The sequence below is a fragment of the Ahaetulla prasina genome, chromosome 1 (genome assembly GCF_028640845.1).
Source record: "Ahaetulla prasina isolate Xishuangbanna chromosome 1, ASM2864084v1, whole genome shotgun sequence".
In the NCBI taxonomy this organism is placed as follows: domain Eukaryota; kingdom Metazoa; phylum Chordata; class Lepidosauria; order Squamata; family Colubridae; genus Ahaetulla; species Ahaetulla prasina.
Window position 1 is genome coordinate 27,647,820 of NC_080539.1, and position 18,407 is coordinate 27,666,226.

General features: G+C 41.6%; 1 protein-coding gene across 2 annotated transcripts in view; it reads left to right on the forward strand.

Annotated features, from left to right (window-relative positions):
- The window catches only part of LIMK1 (LIM domain kinase 1), a 55,885-nt gene that overhangs the window by 28,340 nt on the left and 9,138 nt on the right, over positions 1 to 18,407 (forward strand). For both annotated transcript variants that reach the window (XM_058164564.1, XM_058164563.1), the window contains 11 exons: positions 3,826 to 3,935; positions 4,693 to 4,884; positions 5,755 to 5,860; positions 5,988 to 6,154; positions 8,082 to 8,265; positions 10,664 to 10,750; positions 11,657 to 11,788; positions 12,751 to 12,810; positions 13,751 to 13,816; positions 14,788 to 14,935; positions 15,731 to 15,786. In XM_058164564.1, the coding sequence (XP_058020547.1) occupies positions 3,826 to 3,935; positions 4,693 to 4,884; positions 5,755 to 5,860; positions 5,988 to 6,154; positions 8,082 to 8,265; positions 10,664 to 10,750; positions 11,657 to 11,788; positions 12,751 to 12,810; positions 13,751 to 13,816; positions 14,788 to 14,935; positions 15,731 to 15,786 (1,308 nt within the window). The remainder of the gene's footprint in view (positions 1 to 3,825; positions 3,936 to 4,692; positions 4,885 to 5,754; positions 5,861 to 5,987; positions 6,155 to 8,081; positions 8,266 to 10,663; positions 10,751 to 11,656; positions 11,789 to 12,750; positions 12,811 to 13,750; positions 13,817 to 14,787; positions 14,936 to 15,730; positions 15,787 to 18,407) is intronic.

An 18,407-nucleotide genomic window follows, 5' to 3' on the forward strand; every position in this document is an offset into this window, starting at 1 on the left:
TCTGGGAAACCACCAACCTAAAAGGGAAACTGAATTGTTGGTCAATCCAAGGATTAGCATATTACGTGGGTGTCCTCTAGTCAGAGGTGTCTGCAGAAATGAGGAAGAGATTGAATGTTTCGGAGTTAAGACAGAAAACAACAGCTGTGGATTGAACTAATGGAAAATCTGGAGAAACTGACAGAAAGCCTTTTAGAAAAGGCAGGGCAGGAAATCCACAACGTGACATTAATTGTGAACCCAAACCATGGCATTTAGCATTTGGAGCATATGGTTATAGATCTAAATATGGCAGAATGATTTATGGGGTAGAAGTAATTTTGCCTGTGGATAATGAGGAAATGTGAAGCAAATCCTGAAGAAATACAATATGGAAAGTACAATGGTAGTTTTAAATACAGTATGAATCTTATTCCATGAAAGATCTGGAGAAATCTAAAGATCCTGCTTAAGTTTCACCAGGCACAGCTGTTTGGAGTGCTAAAAGTTCAGAAAGTTAAACATTGCTGATCTAAAGTGTTAAAGAGCATTTGCTGCAATCAGTTGGATAAGGAGATTCAATGGATAGCAGCTACTCAACTCTAACACTCTCTCTCTCTCTCTCTCTCTCTCTCTCTCTCACACACACACACACACACACACACACACACACACAGATTCAGTTCAGCAAGACTGAAATAACTACCTTCCCCAAATTCTAAGTTGCTTCTTTCTTTGATCAGTTTCCACCCGAACAAGAAGCAATGGGTGGAAACTGATCAAAGAAAGAAGCAACTTAGAACTAAGGAGAAATTTCCTGACAGTTAGAACAATTAATAAGTGGAACGACTTGCCTTCAGAAGTTGTGAATGCTCCAACACTGGAAATTTTTAAGAAAATGTTGGATAACCATCTGACTGAGATGGTGTAGGGTTTCCTGCCTGGGCAGGGGGTTGGACTAGAAGGCCTCCAAGGTCCCTTCCAACTCTAATGTTATGTTATGTTATGTTATGTTAAATGGCCATGGGTGAATAGGCGGCAATATAAATCAAATAAATAAATAAACAAACAAGCAAACAAACAACAAATAAGTTGCCTCACTATTTTATCTAAAAAGCTATGAGTCGGGAAGCTGGAATCAGAGCAGCCCAAGTTGGAGAGGAAAAAGGCAATAAGTCCAATGCAGTTTAATCTTAGGGATGCTTTGAGACTTCTATAGAGAAAAATTTAAGAAAGCGTTAGAGAGAAAAAAAGGGCAGTCCAGAGACCAAGACAGCGAAGCTGTTGCTCCATCGCAAAGTGCAAAGCTATTACCCAAGAAAGCTTGGAGATGCAATTGCAAGCAGCATGTGCTGCCCTACACAGTAGTGAAACAGCTGCCAATATCATGAGACAGTAAGTGGACAATTATGAAAGTGCAAGGGACTCCTGCAGAGAAAGTGACTTCAGGTAGAATTCTAATCAAACCAAAGCTCTGAGCACTGAGGAAGGAACCTGGAGTATGGATAATCTTGATTTAGAACTGGTATATCAGGGGTGATGGCTGACACCATCATCACATCACCACATTAATTTGGTTTATTGACTGCTTAAGTACCATCAAGTTGGTGTCGACTCTTAGCGACCAGATAGATTTTCTCCATAATAGTCGGACCCTAACCTTGTCCTTCAGATCTTCCAGTGGTATACCATCAACTGAGTCTAGCCACCTTGCTGCTGGCTGCCCTCTTCTTAATAAAAATAATAATAATAGCCTTTATTGTCATCGTACATCATGTATACAATGAAATTGGTTCTTCTCTTTCCTTCCACCTTTTCCAGCATCAGAGCTTTTGCCAGAGCCCAGTGATGCTCTGAACTCTGCATTGTCTTCCAAGGACAAGTCAAACTGCTGGTTGTAACCTACAATAGTGGCCAAAATTGTAGAAACCTTTTGGGGAAAATATATTTTCAAAACTAGCTAATAACACCACTTTTTTGGGGGGGGTGGGGTAGTATCATAAAATTATATATCAATGGAAAGATAATTTAATCAAGAATGCAATGCAATAACTTTTATTTGCTATTAAAATAGCAGTTACAGTATAAAGAAGAAAAGTGAAACAAGTAGAAAAAATGAGATATACAAAAATTATCATCATAGAGAAAACGAGATATCTAAAAATTATCATCATGTCAGTTAATTGGGTTGGGTAACCTTTACCGTTAATTACATTGGGTAACCCAACGTAGTTGGGTAACCTTTAGCGTTAATTATGGCCTTACAACGTCTTCTCATGGAGTGAACCAAGTCTTTTAGTTCTGCAGCTTTTATAATGTGAAACCAAGATTGAACGATTCCTTCTATTGACTGGGTTTTATTGCTGGGTCGCTTCTGACTAACAAGTTTCTTTAGATGGCTCCATAGATTTTCAATTGGGTGAAGTCTGGGTTATTCCCAGGCCATTCCATCAGTGGAATAGGATTATCTTGAAATTCCCCTCCCCCTCCAAACAAAGTGGTGTTATTAGCAATCAAACCTCAAAAATACACTTTCCGCAAAAGGTTTCCACAATTTTGGCCACTACTGTATAACATCTTTATGATTTGTCACCAGAGTATCTGAAGGACCACATGCAGGAAACAGAACTGACTCCTCTGATTCATTCAGCCTAAAGAGGGTTGTTAAAAGTCCCACTCCCAAAAAGAAGCAAGACAAAAAGAGAAGGAGGGAGAACTGGTTGCTGCTTAGTTTATGATTCACAACACTTTTTCTCCTGAGGTTTGTTTGGTACTTGGTCCCTGACCATTTTCCAGAAGACTGAATACTTAAAATAGTTTGAAGAAGGAGAAGAATACTGGGCTTTGGTGGCACAGGGCAGATTTTATTTGATTTTTTAAAATATTTTTATTCTATAAACTATCAGGAGTCTTCAGAAGTCTGTTGCATTAAAATAGTTAATAAATAAATCAATGTGCTATATCCGTGATGGTGAACCTATGTGGCACAGGGAGCCCTCTCTACGGGCACGCAAGCCATCACCCAGCTCAGCTCCATCCCGCATGTGCACATGCTTCCCGATGGCCAGCTGATTTTCAGGTCTCTGACCCGCAGGCACGGGGGGACGCATGCGGGAGATGCGCGCACATGCGCAGGGAGGCAGTGGGAGCAGCACACATCCCGCGGCCCATTTTGTGCCTAGCAGGCCTCCCTGCAGCCTCCTGGGACCAAAAATGGGCCATGGGGGATCACCACACCACCCCTCCATAGCCTGTTTTGGGCCTAGCAGGCCTTCCTTCAGCCTCCTGGGACCAAAAACAGGCCATGGGGGGGAGCGTGATCTGCTATATGAACTCAGAATGAATTAATGAGTAACCAGTTAAATCCGTTCAAAGAATCTTAGGGTTGGAAGGGACCTTGGAGGTCTTCCAGTCCAACCCCAGGTCTGGGCAAGTTTGCTTAATTTGTGCAAATTGAATGTTTTGCTAATTAATGCATTGATTCAGGAATGATTGTCAATCTGCCTCTTCTTTCTCTTCTGCACTTACATGAGCCTAGAGTCCCAGCTGCATGTCTTTTTTTTTTTCTTGTCTTTTTTTTTTTGAGATGCGAGCCTTTCATCCTCCTCCCAATGATTTCCTCAAGTTTCTTTCTCCGGCAGGGTGAAGTGCCTGGATCAGAACGTCATTGCCTGAGCCTGCTCATGTTGAATTTCAGGACTGGACAATCTTTGGCCTCTTGCCACTCTTCCTTTGAACAGGAACTCTATACTGCTGGGTAGTGGAAAGGATCACCCGAAAAATGGTGATTGAGGAGCGTGTACCAAAAGGGAGACGAGAGCTAATGCCTATCTGTTTCTGTTCCAGGTGGCTGGCGAACAAAAATATCACCCTGAATGCTTCAGCTGCCTGAACTGCCAGGTCTTCATTGGCGATGGAGACACTTACGCACTGGTGGAACGATCCAAGCTTTACTGGTGAGGGGGAATTTGGCTGAATCAGATCATTGGGATCTTCCCTAATTTTAAATTCACAACAAAGGCCCTGTAAATTAGATTGGACACACATTGGGACGGGGGCGGGGGGGGGGGAGAGATTTGCTCAGTTTGAAAGTTCTATTAATAATTATAAACAAACTAAACTCAGAAAAAAGGGATAGATAAGAAAAAAGAGAATAAAAAGTATGCAGAAGAACAGAAAAGAAAGGAAAAGAGAAGAATCATTATTCTTATTCGGGTTTTTTTCCTTTCTTTTCTTTTTTGGGAGGGTTACCTCCTTCAGAGGAGACATATTGGTCAGTGGTGGGTTTCATAAATTTTTACTACCAGTTCTGTGGGTGTGGCTTGGTGGGCGTGGCATGGCTTGGTGGGCATGGCTTGAGGGCATGGCAGGGGAAGGATACTGTAAAATCTCCATTCTCACCCCAATCCAGGGGAAGGTTACTGCAAAATCCCCATTTCCTCCCAATCAGCTGGGACTTGGAAGGCAGAGAATAGATGGGGGCGAGGCCAGTCAAAGGTCGTTTTTACCGGTTCTCTGAACTACTTCAAAGTTTCTGCTACCGGTTCTCCAGAACTGGTCAGAACCTGCTGAAACCCACCTCTGATATTGGTGCTTCTCAGCAAGCTTTTAAAACATTCTTCAGTCACTTTCTGGTGGTAGCCTTGGGCTCTTTCATCCTGAGGTTTGGAAATGAATGTCCTAGTTTATGGTACCTTTTCTTCCATGCTGCAGTGGGCACTGTTATTACCAGATGGTGGTGACACCCGTGATGGATCAACTGCTCCCAGAATCTCCCGGCACCCGGATTCCACATACAGTCACCCTGGTGTCTATTCCAGCATGTTCCGAAAGCAAACGGGGGTTTTCCATCTCCATTGACAAGCATGGAGGTTCTGAGCACCCACATACCGTGCGCGTTCGTGAGTGAGTACAGACTGCCAGCCATTAGGAAGTGTTGTTCTTCAGAAATTGTACCCTTCCATATCAGGCCTCTGGAGTGTTCTGAATGATAGAGACTACTTACAACAGTTTGGCTTTACAAATGTAGATTTTTAACATTTTGACATCTGAGGCATTTCTTTTTTATATCTATTCTGAATCTTGTTGGCATATATTTTTGGTTGGGGTAGGCTTTAAATAAGACTTGTCCTAAACTGACAGATATCAAATATCAGTTATTATTCTATATTACCAATCAGTCTATAATACAAGTCATACATTTGCAAGCTGTCTATCCAATACCATGAAAATCTCAAGAGTGTTACATGGTAATAACTGTGAAATAAGGAATTGCTCAATTATTTGTCGAACGCAAAATTGTCTACTACTCTTGCTGTCAGATAATTTTCAGGGAATATGGGGTGATATCTGATATAATCAAACTATCTGCAGAATATCATGAGAATTTGAGCGTGGCATTCAGAAAAGAAGGGCAACTGACAAAGTAAAAACCTGGTTGTTTTTTTTCTGGAGATGGAACCGTTTAATAAGTTCTGTTCATTTCACAACTCCTTTTCTGTATGTGTTGACTGCAATGCCTAGAAGTCTTAAACTGAATGGCTTAGGAGTTGCAGTCTCAACACATCTGGAGGACATCTGGCTGAAGAATGTGGATCTACACCATGTTGATTGATTGTAAGAGGAGGGTGATAGAATCTAAGTGCTTTGATCCCTCTCCTCTAGTTTTCAGAGAAAGCTCTAGCATGCTATGGTTTTCCTGAGGCTTAGTTTGGGAGATATATGCCAGAACAGAGTAACTTAAGCCTCCTTTGCTGCCCCCTTCTGTATTCTTAGATTAGACCCAGACTGCATAAGCCCCGATATGAAGAATTCCATCCATGTCGGTGACCGCATTCTGGAAATCAATGGCACACCAATCCGTCATGTCCCGCTGGATGAGGTAATTTTTTTTTTTTTGTCAGTACTGACTCAATCATCCTCTTTTCATTTTTGTTTCCACAATGTGGCCCTAGTGCCTGTCAGGATGTATTGCCTCTCTTCTCAGCCTGCCTTCTCTATCTCTACAGATCGATCTTCTGATCCAAGAGACCAGTCGCCTGCTGCAGCTGACCATTGAACACGACCCTCATGAGATCATTGAAAGCAGCCCTCTTTCAGAGCTGCGCAGTCCTCTCCATTCGCCCAGCCACACACCTTGCCCGGACTCTTCAGCCATTCGCCAGCGCACTGTCATGTAAGGATTGAGTAGAAGATGGCTCTCTGAAGTAGATTCCCCTTCCCTCCTCTGGAGAAAAAGTTTTGCACTCATGCTATAGAAATGCAACTAGAAAATAGCTGGTGCGCTCTTCCCTAGCCTAGTGCTTTGAACATTGTGTTGGGAATAAACTTGTGTTGGGAAGAGGTCCACAGAGTCCCCAGCTATTGTGGTCCGCTGGCGGCCTGGGAAGCCGGCGGCAGAGTCGGACAGTGAGGGGGTTGGGGAGGAACACGGGCCAGTCCTGGAGTCTGGGGAAGGCTCGTACAAGGGCTCTGCATCAGAGGTGGGTTTCAGCAGGTTTTGACCAGTTCTGAAGAACCGGTAGCAAAAATTTTGAGTAGTTCAGAGAACTGGTAATAAAAATTCTGGCCCCACCCCCATCTATTCTCTGCCTCCCAGGTCCCAGCTGATTGGGAGGAAATGGGGGTTTTGCAGTATCCTTCCCCTGCCATGCCTACCAAGTCACACCCACCAAGCCATGCCACACCCGCTAAGCCACGCCCACAGAACCGGTAGTAAAAAAATTTGAAACCCACCACTGCTCTGCATCAGAGGCAGAGAGGGGGCCAGGGCCATCTGGTAGTTATGTGTTGCCTCTGGGGCCTCCAGAATCTGACATCAGCAAGGCAGAAGAACAGTGTGAGGCTGTTCCCAGTGCACGCATGCGCAGAGCTCCCAGAAGGCAAGAACACTTAAGAAAAAAAAGAGTGATTTGGGAGTAAGGCTTGGAGATGATTGGCCCCTCCCATAAGACATAAAAGAGGAGCAAAATTGTGATTTATGCTTTTTCAAGAAGCCTAGGTCAGAACACCAGCCAGGCTGGCAGCCTACAAAGTATCAGGTTGTGGAAGGAGGCCTTGAAATTATAAATGTAGAGGCAGACAGAAAAGGAGCCACTATGAGCAGAATCCCTAGCAAACTCAAAGATGGTGCCTTCTTGGCTAATTTCCATTTCTATTTTCCAGTCTCATGCTGGTCTTATTTACACATTGCCCTTTATATATTTACTGAATCAACTTATTTCCTAGGCTAATGCAATATACCAGACTGAAAGGAATTAAATGGACTGGGGATATATAACACTTTATGCACAAAAAAACCCCTACCAAGATTAACTGAATTCGGTGTATTTCTGATACAACTGCTAAAACAACTGGATAAGTGTATTATTCATACACTGTCCCTCTCTGCTTAATAATTTACAATTCCATCTGTTTATGAGCAACACACCCTAGGAAATGTGTTTTTCCAAAGTATGTCAGATTCCTCCTTGTAGGCTTCTTTGCGTGCTTGCATTTTCTAGGATTCGTGGGTAAAGATGTTTTAAGCAAAGAGAAACTTGAGTAAAGATATTTTAAATTTGTGAATTAGTTGAATCCTAGCAGAGATCTCAAGAGTAGAAGAGAATATATAACAGGGGTGTCAAATTTCATTTTATTGAGGGCCGCATCAGGGTTGTGTTTGACCTCAGGGGCTGGGATGCGCATGGCCAGGGTGGGCATGGCCAGCTTGATGTCACTTGGGTTGGGGGCGTCTGTGGTGGCCCGAGTGCTCTGCCAGTGAAAATGGGCTCCTGAGCTCCGTTTTCAGCTCTGCTGGCCTCCTGCCATCAAAAACGGAGCGCGGGGAGCCACGTGCAGCCAACAGAGGTGCAGATTCTACTCCTGTGAAAATGGTCATTTTGTAATGTTTTACCAATCCAAAGAAGATGAGGGTAAATTGCAAGCTCTGTTGTCCTAATTAAGCTGGAATTAAGGGCAAACGGGAAGTTGTTCAAGATGAAATTCTTCCAGTTTCTCCCTGAATCTAGAAAAATTGATCTGGGGCGCCTGGAAATTGGTCTTTGGTGAGAAGAGCATGCCCTATGTACACCTCAGAAGAACATTTCTCTTCTTCCGCACAGGAGGAGCTGTAGCATTGATAAGTCACCATGTTCCAGCTCTCTGGGCTCCCCCTCCTCCCAGAGGAAAGATATTGGTCGCTCAGAATCATTGCGTGTGGTCTCCCGTCTTCATCGCATCTTCCGTCCCTCGGATCTCATTCATGGCGAGGTGTTGGGCAAGGGCTGCTTCGGGCAGGCCATTAAGGTACAGGCATGGTATCAGGACAGCATTTGTTGGAGATGTCATAAGGATACATTTTGTAAAATGCCCTTTATTTACAAAAGTAGCAAACGTTGTAAAAGTAGTAGATGAATATGATTGTGTGACAAAAGCTAAAATGTTCAGACAATGATATCCTTTTGAATTACATACCAAGCACTTGGAATGTGGCAACCAGACAATGTAAATGCATTCTCTGTGCCCGTACTATGCCCAAGAGACTGATATTCCAGCACTGGAAAGAGAAACATATAGCCCCAATTACTCAATGGATTGAAGACTGATTGCACTTGCCATCCATAAGCAGATTGCCTATAGATAGACAAATGTAATCATTTACGCTAAATACAATAGGTTAAATAGGGCCTCTGGTGGCTCAACGGACTAAGTCTGTCTGTTATTAACACAGCTGCTTGCAATTACAGCAAGTTCAAGTCCCACCAGGCCCAAGGTTGACTCAGCCTTCCATCCTTTATAAGGTAGGTAAAATGAGGATCCAGATTGTTGGGTGCAATTAAGTTGACTTTGTATATAATATACAAATGGATGAAGACTATTGCTTAACACATTGTAAGCCGCCCTGAGTCTTCAGAGAAGGGAGGGATATAAATTCAAATTAAAAAAAAGAGTTATATATATACTGTACATATTAGAGATTCATATATATTTGAATAATAATTGCACTGTTGTTCATTAAGTCATGCCCAACTCTTTACAACCCCATGGACCAGGGTGAAATGCTCCCGTTTCTGACTGGATCTCGTGATCCGGTAGCAATCGTGGCTGGTGGTTTGGCGATCTGGTAGCGATGGCCCACCTGCCCAAGTGTCATTACTTCCTGGTTTTACCAGGAAGTAATTTGTTTTTTACCTTCTGCGCATGTGCAGAAGGTTTTGCACATGTGCATAAGGTCTGCGTGTGCATGTGATGTGCACGTGTGCGTGAGCAAAGCAAGCGCACGCCTGCAGCATGTGCACTTCCGAACTGGTAAGGAAAGTAAGTAGGTTTCACCCCTGCCATGGACTGCAGCATGCCAGGAATTGTCTCCCGGAGTTTGTACCAATTGATGTTCATTGCATCAATGACAATATCTAACCATCTCATCCTCTGCTGTCCCTTTCTCCTTTGGCCTTCAATCTTACCAAACACCAGGGTCTTTTCCAATGAATATTTGAGCTTCAGCTTCAGTATGCATCCTTCCAAAGAGCAGTCAGGATTGATTTCCTTAATAACTGCATTAGTTAACTATATACTTCTAGTCCATGTTTTATGTGGGATGCTACAACAGTTGTAAGACTAAGTTACATAAAAAACTTTTTTTCAGTGCTGTTGTAACTTTTAATGCTCACTAAATGAATGGTAGTAAGTTGAAGACTACCTGTATAGAATTATCACTGTTTACTGTTAAAATGGTATACTTATTATTTTTGCTGTATTTTATCTCACTTTTTTTAAAAAAATCCCCTTTATGTGTTTTTTTTTAAATAATGTATGCATTTTTAACTTTGTATTTTTCTGTTTTTTCTTTTTTGTCGCTGTTTTAAAAACAATCAAACAGTAACATTTTAGAAGATGCAGGCATGGTGTTTTGTGCCCTTTCTACCAGCTGGAACTAGATTATGGCTCAATCTAGCCAGCCTGTGGCTGGAATTTCTGTTGCACAGTCATTGTTCAGTGACTCAGACTCTTAAAAATCTGACTGAGGAGGAGATTGTATTAGCAGGTCCATGAGCATAATTGCATTATTTTAGCTTATCCTTGAAAATGAAAATTGGTTTATGCATACACTAAAAACTAGAGTCTTCTAAGGTAGGGGTCTCCAACCTTGGCAACTATAAGACTTGTGGACTTCAACTCCCAGAATTCCTCAGCCAGGAAAGCTGGCTGAGGAATTCTGGAAGATAAAGTCCACAAATCTTAAAGTTGCCAAGGTTGGAGACCCCTGTTCCAGGGGTGGGTTCTACTTACCTTTACTATCCGTTCGCATCACATTTACTACTGGTTTGCATGTGCAGAAGAGTTTTGATGATGTTTGGGTCAGTGGGCGGAGCTTCCCGCTGGTTTTACTACTGGTTCTATAGAACTGGTCCAAACCATGGGCAACCCACCACTGCCCTGTTCTAAGGTAACCCTCAGTGTGCCTCTCCTCCCTGCCTTTATCTTAGAGAGAATTAGGGTGAGTCAATTCTTTGGCACATCTTTAAATTACATTCCTGCGTTGGACTTTGTTTATTTCGTTTATCAGACCATTGCGAATCTTCCTGTCTCTCAAGATTATTTTTACTGCCCATTACAGTGACCCTTAAGATACCTCGGAACTCTATGATTCTAAATGTTTCCTCCTCTAAAAAAAGCCCTAAATGCCATCTGCTTTCTTCATCAGGTGACCCACCGGGAGACTGGAGAAGTGATGGTCATGAAGGAACTTATCCGTTTCGATGAGGAGACCCAAAGAACGTTTCTTAAAGAGGTTGGTTACTCCAGCTTAGTCCAGTGGCTAGAGAAGTTTCCTTTCTGTTGATTTCCTATTAGTATCATTTAAGTTTTTGTTTTTTACTCCCTACATCAAATGTTACCTAATTTAAATCTGTGTCCCTCTTCTTTAAATGTATATGGCAAAGGTATCAAATGAAAGGCCGGAGGCTGGATCCGCCCTCCAGGGTGCTTAGATCTGGCTCGCGGAGCCACCCTGGAAACAGCAAAGGACTGGCCTGTGGTGCCTCTGCCTGCAGAAACGGAGCTGGGAAGGGCTGCGAGTGGCCGCACGAGCTCCATTTTCATTAGCAGAGGATTTTAGGAGGCCGTTGCAGCCAAAAATGGAGCTTGCGGGGGCTGCAGGTGGCCCTTCTGAGCTCCATTTTCACTGACAGAGGGTTGCAGGAAGCCGTTGCAGCCAAAAATGGAGCTCGGGAGCCTGTTTTCTCTGGCAGAGCGCTTGGGTCACCGTAGGCACCCCCAACATGAGTGATGTCGAGCTGGCCATGCCCACCCTGGCCATGCCCACCCTGGTCCCCCAAAGTCAAACACAACCCTAATGTGTCCCTCAATGAAATAGAGTTTTGACACCCCTGGTATATGGTGATCCCTACTGTTTTGACACTTGTAAGGAAGGATTTCTGGTTTAGGTTTCATACAGAGCATATGCTGTTCTATAGTATTCTATGACAAGCTGTTCCTCCACAATATTTGCTAAAATCTTTCATTTTGTGATGTCCCCAAAGTTTAGGTAGTTGCTATAGGGTTTACAGACAAGCAGGTAGTAGCCAATGATTTACAAAATCGACAATTTTTTTCCTGATGTTGTATGCCATTTTCAGTCAACAGCAAGAGATTTTGAGGAATGCAGAATTAACTGTCTTGTGGTTTTGTTCCTTAGGTAAAGGTAATGCGCTGCCTGGAACATCCCAATGTGTTGAAGTTCATTGGAGTCCTCTACAAAGACAAGAGGCTGAACTTCATCACAGAGTACATCAAGGGAGGCACCCTTCGTGGGATCATTAAGAGCATGGTGAGGGCATAAAAGCTACATCGGATCTAATGTAAGAATATTGAGCATCTGAGCAGGAGGAGGGAGAGTAGCAGAGACAATCTGGCTGGGATCACACAACACAGTAAGCCAGGGTTAACAAAACACAATAGCTGTGTTCATGTAGCATGTTGTGGCCAAGCAAACTGTATTATGACTTAACGTCATGGCATAATTGACACTACGTGTTAAAACGCTACTGCCTGAGCACAAACTGAATTCTAGAGCTGGGGTCTCTAACCTTGGCAACTTTAAGACTTGTGGACTTCAACTCCCAGAAAATCTCAGCCAGCAAAGCTGAGGAACTCTGGGAGTTGAAGTCCACAAGTTTTAAAGTTGCCACGGTTGAAGACCCCTGTTCTAGAGAGTATCAAGTTGCCCACCAAACCCAAAGAGAAATGCAATCCCATTCAGGCTCAAAGACTGAACCACTCCACAATCAGGAGGCCCAAATATCCACAGCCACTCATTTGGTCTTGTCAGATTTAAGCCTAAACCTGTTCCTTCTACACTATCAAGACCAACTGGACCCATCCGTATAAAAAGGAAGAGAATGACACTTCCACCAAGGGATCGGGCAGAATCGGGATGGTTGCACTATCTTTCTCCTAGTTCCACCAGAGGTCATCATCAAGCGTGACCAATATTGTCACAGTACTATTCCCCGGGTCTGAACCTAAACTGAATGCTCTTAGTTATCAGTGAAGAACTCACAACTGCATGTGTGCAATCTACTAAGCTTAGTTAATAATACTCTGTTACATTTTTGATTCAGAGTATTGTGCAAACATGATTAATTCAGTAACCAGCTGAAGTGTGTTTTATGAACATAGTCATGAAAAAGATGCAAAGTCTCTTTTCTGCTACTCTCTCTTTCTTGATAGAAGTGATGCTCCAGACAAGTTTTTCAAATACTTCACTCACCTGCAACATTTTTCTTCCAGGATAGTCAGTATCCTTGGAGCCAGCGGGTCAGTTTTGCAAAAGATATCGCTTCGGGGATGGTGAGTGCAAGCAAAGTGAGTGCTGCAAATTCAAAAATGTTGAATTTGCAGCAGCAGACTGAGTGAGTAATTCTGTGGGGCATCAGGAAAACATCTTGCAGGAATCATTTTAAAATTTCCTTTCTGTCTTATTTACTAGCCTTTAAAAGTATGTGAGCAAACCAAAGGAAGCCTCCATAACTTGAGGCAACATAGACTTGGTAAAAATAACAAAGCATGCTGCTTGTGAGCTTTCCGGGATAACTTACTGACCAGTCTTGTAAGCACAATGCTAGATTGGGTGGACTTTTCAAATCTGATTCAGTTGGGTTCATTTTTACTTGCTTATGAATAAGGGTGGGTAAAATAGATTTGGCTAAAATAAAAAATACACTCACAATGTTTCCTGTCAAAGCAGGTCATGTTTAATTTTACAAACTTTTACAAACTTTTTTGCATTGGTCCTTAAGTGAATCTGAGATAGTTAAGTGAATGCTGCTTAACATCAGTAAGCAAACCAATGGTTGACTATGGATGTGGTTTTGCCGAAACCTGGAAGTGCCAGCTTTTGGCAAAACAGTAGTAAAACAGTAGTAAAATGTAATCACATGACTCCTGCAAATGGCCGTAAATATGGCCATGTTGCCAAGGATCTGAAGTTTGGTCATGTGGTCATTTGAACATCAAATCTGGATCATAAGTACAATAAATCTGTTGTAACTTTAAGCGGTTGCTAAGTGACCGGTCATAACTCAAGGATTACCTATATGCTACGATAGGTCAAGTTTCATTTCAAAAATAACAACTCAACCTCCTATAAAATGGGAACAGTCTTTTTATATGTATTAAGAGCATCTAGCAGTGCTGGATAAAGTGAAGTCAGCCATATTCTTTTAAAAAAGAAAGGAATTATGGAAGAATAACAAAATTTCTAACTCTTTTTTTCCATTTCTTTTTATAGGCTTATCTCCATTCTATGAATATCATTCACAGGGACCTCAATACACATAACTGCCTTGTGCGAGAAGTAAGCTGGCACTGCTTAAATTTTTAATTCATTCATTAATTTAAGTTTTATTTGCATTATTCGGTTTGCTAAGTTTGTTTATTTTTAAAAACTAAAAATAAGTTTAAAAACAAGGAGAAAATGTTGCTGGTCATATTTTGAGACAGTAAGTTATGAAGGGTATCCTTAATTTTTAAGAACATCATCTTAAAAACAACAGATGAAGAAGAGGATTATTATAGGTCTTGAGTAACTATCTCTGATTTGTGAAAATATATAACATTTTAGGATGCAGGATTGTAGAAACCTGCCTCTGTTATCAGATTGTACTTTGTTCCAAATCTCTGCTTTGTTTCAGATTACTGTGTGAATAGAAAGTGAGAACTTGGAACTAGTAGCCAAGTTCAGGTTTGTTCCCTCTATTGTCTCCTACACTTTTAACAAATTAACAGCAGTGGTGAAATCCTACCAATTTGGGTGAACCTGTAGTGATAAAAGCTATTCCGCTATTCCGCCCCTCACTGTTCTACCCTCTAATATCTGATAATTGTTTATCACACAATCAGTAAACACTAGTTGTTAACGTTCTGTAACAAGAATAACAAGAATTTTGTCTTTTTCAGTTGAATTAAACCCCCCAATCCATTAAAAAAATAAATAAAGCTAATTTAAAAAGTGATACTTTTAATGTAATAATAATAGTAGGTAAATTGAATATAAAATAAGTTCATTTCAAAATAACATTCTATAACATAAATAATATTTAAAATAATCAGGTTCGGCTGATATTTGTTTTGCTTCAAAAACAAGCCACATCATTTGAAGGTGACATTGAGAACAACAAAAATTTGTTTTTTGAAATTTGGTATTTCCTCTTTTCTTAAATACTGTCTTGTCTGCCAACAGCATTAAAGCATTGTAAACTGGAAGGGCTAAATCCACTGGATAATTAAAAGAAAGGGGGGGAAATATTCTTTCTGTCCTTTACACAGAACAAAAGTGTGGTAGTGGCTGATTTTGGCCTGGCTCGGTTGATGGTGGATGAGAAGAACCAGCTAGCAAGCCTGAAGAAACCTGACCGAAGGAAACGGTACACCGTGGTGGGCAACCCTTACTGGATGGCTCCTGAGATGATCAATGGTGAGTTGAGCAGGGGAGTTGGGGGTTGGGATAGACCAGAGATGAGGAATGATGGCCCCTTTATGACTTATGGACTTCAACTCCCAGAATTCCTGAGTCCAGAATGGTTGGCTCAGGAATTCTAGGAATTGACATCCACAAGTCATGTTTCTTAAGAGGTCCATAAGGGGGCGTGCATAAGTACACCAGCATGCCTACCGTCCCTGTCCTACTGTTCCCAATTATATGTAATCATTCTATGTGTTTATGGCTATGTTTTGCCTATTTATATCTTTTTTTTTTGTGTGCCAAAAATTTTTCATGTGTCCATGTCTGTGTCTACTCTGTTACTTGGTTTTCTTGTATTTGTTGACAAATAAATAAATAAATAAATAAATAATAAAGACATCAAAGGGCCATCATTCCCCATTCTTGGGATAGAGCCTCACCAGATCTGGCTTAATTGTGGTCAGCAACAAGGGAAACAAGGATCATGTCTGGGAAGCTGCCCAGGAAGCCATCTCTGTGTAATGTGCAGAAGGAATAACTTTGAGGAACAGGAAGATTTTTTCTGGGCACATTGAAACTAAGATAAAATGGGCAGCAAAAGAAAGGGACAATTTCCCTTACAGCTACGGTACTTTGGGACAGATTAATATGAGAGCTCATGGGTCCTTAAGGAAGCCATTTTGTGAGAGCTTCCATGAGCTGCTTTACAAATTCTAGATGAAGTCACCAACTCCAAACAATAGTCCACCCCTGGCTAGGATGTCTGGACCTGATAGCTAAATATGTTCTTTTGTCATCTTTTTGCAGGGAGAAGTTATGATGAGAAAGTGGATGTCTTCTCTTTTGGCATCATCCTTTGTGAGGCAAGTCCCAGGAACATAAAGCATTCAAGGAGGAAGGAAGGGTTGCTGGAGAAATCTAGAGGAACATTTCCAGAAAGCGGTCCTGGCAGATGCCTGAAGCCAGCATTCACTAGCCTTGTTCTTAATCCTTTAAAGGAAGAGTTATTGAACTTTAACCTCATTTTGAGAAAGAAGAGCAAAACATGGAATGGCAAAAAAGAGGGAAAAGGAATGGTTTTGTTTCTCTTGTTTTGAGTTTTAAATGCATCTGCATGCAGCTCTGGTAGATTACACCAAAAGTGATGTGGTTCTCAATAGAAAAAAATAGTAATAGGAGAGTCTTGGTTATGATCAAGACCCAGTGTGGCATATGGTTCAGGACTACCACATCTGAGCTGTAGAATTTTTTTTTTATTGGCCAAGTGTGATTGGATACAGAAAGAATTTGTCTTGGTGCATATGCTCTCAGTGTACATAAAAGAAAAGATATGTTCATCAAGAATCATTAGGTACAACACTTAATGATACTCATAGGGTACAAATAAGCAATCAGGAAACAGAATCAATATAAATCGTAAGGCTACAAGCAACAAGGTTACAGTCATACAGTCATAAGTGGAAGGAGATGGGTGATAGGAACGATGAGAAGATTAATAGTAGTGCAGACTTAGTAAACAGTTTGACAGTATTGAGGGAATTATTTGTTTAGCAGAGTGATGGCGTTCGGGGGAAAAAACGTTCTTGTGCCTAGTTGTTCTGGTATGCAGTGTTCTATAGTGTCCTTTTGAGGATAGGAGTTGAAACAGTTGATGTCCAGGATGTGAGGGGTCTGTAAATATTTTCACAGCCCTCTTTTTGACTCGTGCAGTATACAGGTCCTCAATGGAAGGCAGGTTGGTAGCAATTGTTTTTCTTTTCCTGCAGTTCTAATTATCCTCTGAAGTCTGTGTCTGTCTTGTTGGGTTGCAGAAGCAAACCAGACAGTTATAGAGGTGTAGATGACAGATTCCAGGCCAGTGTTTCTCATCCTTAGATACATCTTGATGTGTGGACTTCAATTCCCAGCATTCCCCTGGGAGTTGAAATCCACATATTTTAAAGTGACTAAATTGGAGAAATACTGATTTAGACAATCACTAGATGGCAGCAGAGGGTTGCAGAACATTTTAGAACTGCCACCTAAGGGTCATCTGGGTGTTTTGCCTGCTTTAGTAAGGGCTAAAGACTAGGACTGGAAAAATTAACTGTCCGTAGCAAAAGCAGTTGCTACCCAACACCTAAATTTTGATCATGGGACTGCAATGGCTGAATATGCAAGAACCATGTGTAAATCACATTTTTCACAGTGCCGATGTAACTTTGAATGGTTGCTAAACAAATAGTAGTAAGTTGATAGTATGCTGGTATCTCAGTTATACACTGTGGGTTGGGATGATATTCAGTGGTGAAATCTGAACCGGTTTGCTACCAGTTCACTGGCTGCACATGCACACTGCGCACCAAAGGTGTGCTGCGGGTGCATGCGCAGTGCACATCAAAAGGAGGCTTGGGAAGGTAAGTAGAAGCAAGGGGGGGATCAGCTATGGCACGCGATTTAGCTTCGCTAGAAAGCAGGATTTCCTGCTTTCTAGCAAAGCTAAATCCCGCTGCACAGCTGATCATTGGAAATACCGGTTCAAAGGAACCGGTAGCTTTTTTTAACTACCGGTTCAACCGAACCATTAGCTAACTACTGGCTTGCCTGAACTGGTAGCTTTTTTTTTTTTACTACTGCTTCATCCAAACCGGTAGTTTTTATCACTACCAGTTTGCCCGAACCAGAGCGAACCAGTAGCATTTCATCCCTGGTGATATTGTGTAATAACTGCTCACATCAAAAAGACACTAATATTTGATAGGTGATGTGAGCTGCAATTTATGAAAGTTTATGCCTTTCAATATATTTTGTTAGTTGGAAAAGGAAATTACATGGAAATTATCAGACTCCTAATACATCCAAGTGCAATTTTCCTCTATACAGTTTCTGCAGAGAAGTACAGATAGTCCTTGACTTACAACCATAATTGAGCCCAACATTTCTGTTGCTAGGTGAAACTTCTGTTTATGTATTTGACCCTTTTTATGACTTTTTTTGCCATAGTTGTTAAGTGAATTACTGCAACTGTTAAGTTAGTAACACAGTTGTAAAGTGAATCCGGATTCCCCATTGGCTTTGCTTCTAAGAAAGTTACAAAAGGTGATCACACAACCCTGGAACACTGAAACTGTCATAAATATGAGCCAATTTCCAAGCATCTGAATTTTGATCACATGACCATGGGGATGCTGCAACAGTCATAAGTGTGAAAAATGGTCATAAATCACTTTTTTCAGTGTCATTGTAATTTTGAACGGTCACTAAGTGAACTGTTGTAAGTTTAGGACCAGCCCTTATAACCCCGCTCCCTTAGTTTCCTACATGTAATATGAGAATGATAATACTAGCGTCGTAAAGTTAACACTATTGTAAGGATTACTCAGGCATATTTCTGCATATTTCTATCAGAGATATTGAAATGAAATATACAAATGCTCTACATGGACTTTTGAAAAGCCCTTGAGGCATCTGGCATGGGCCAACCAACATTCTACTTAGCTCTTCT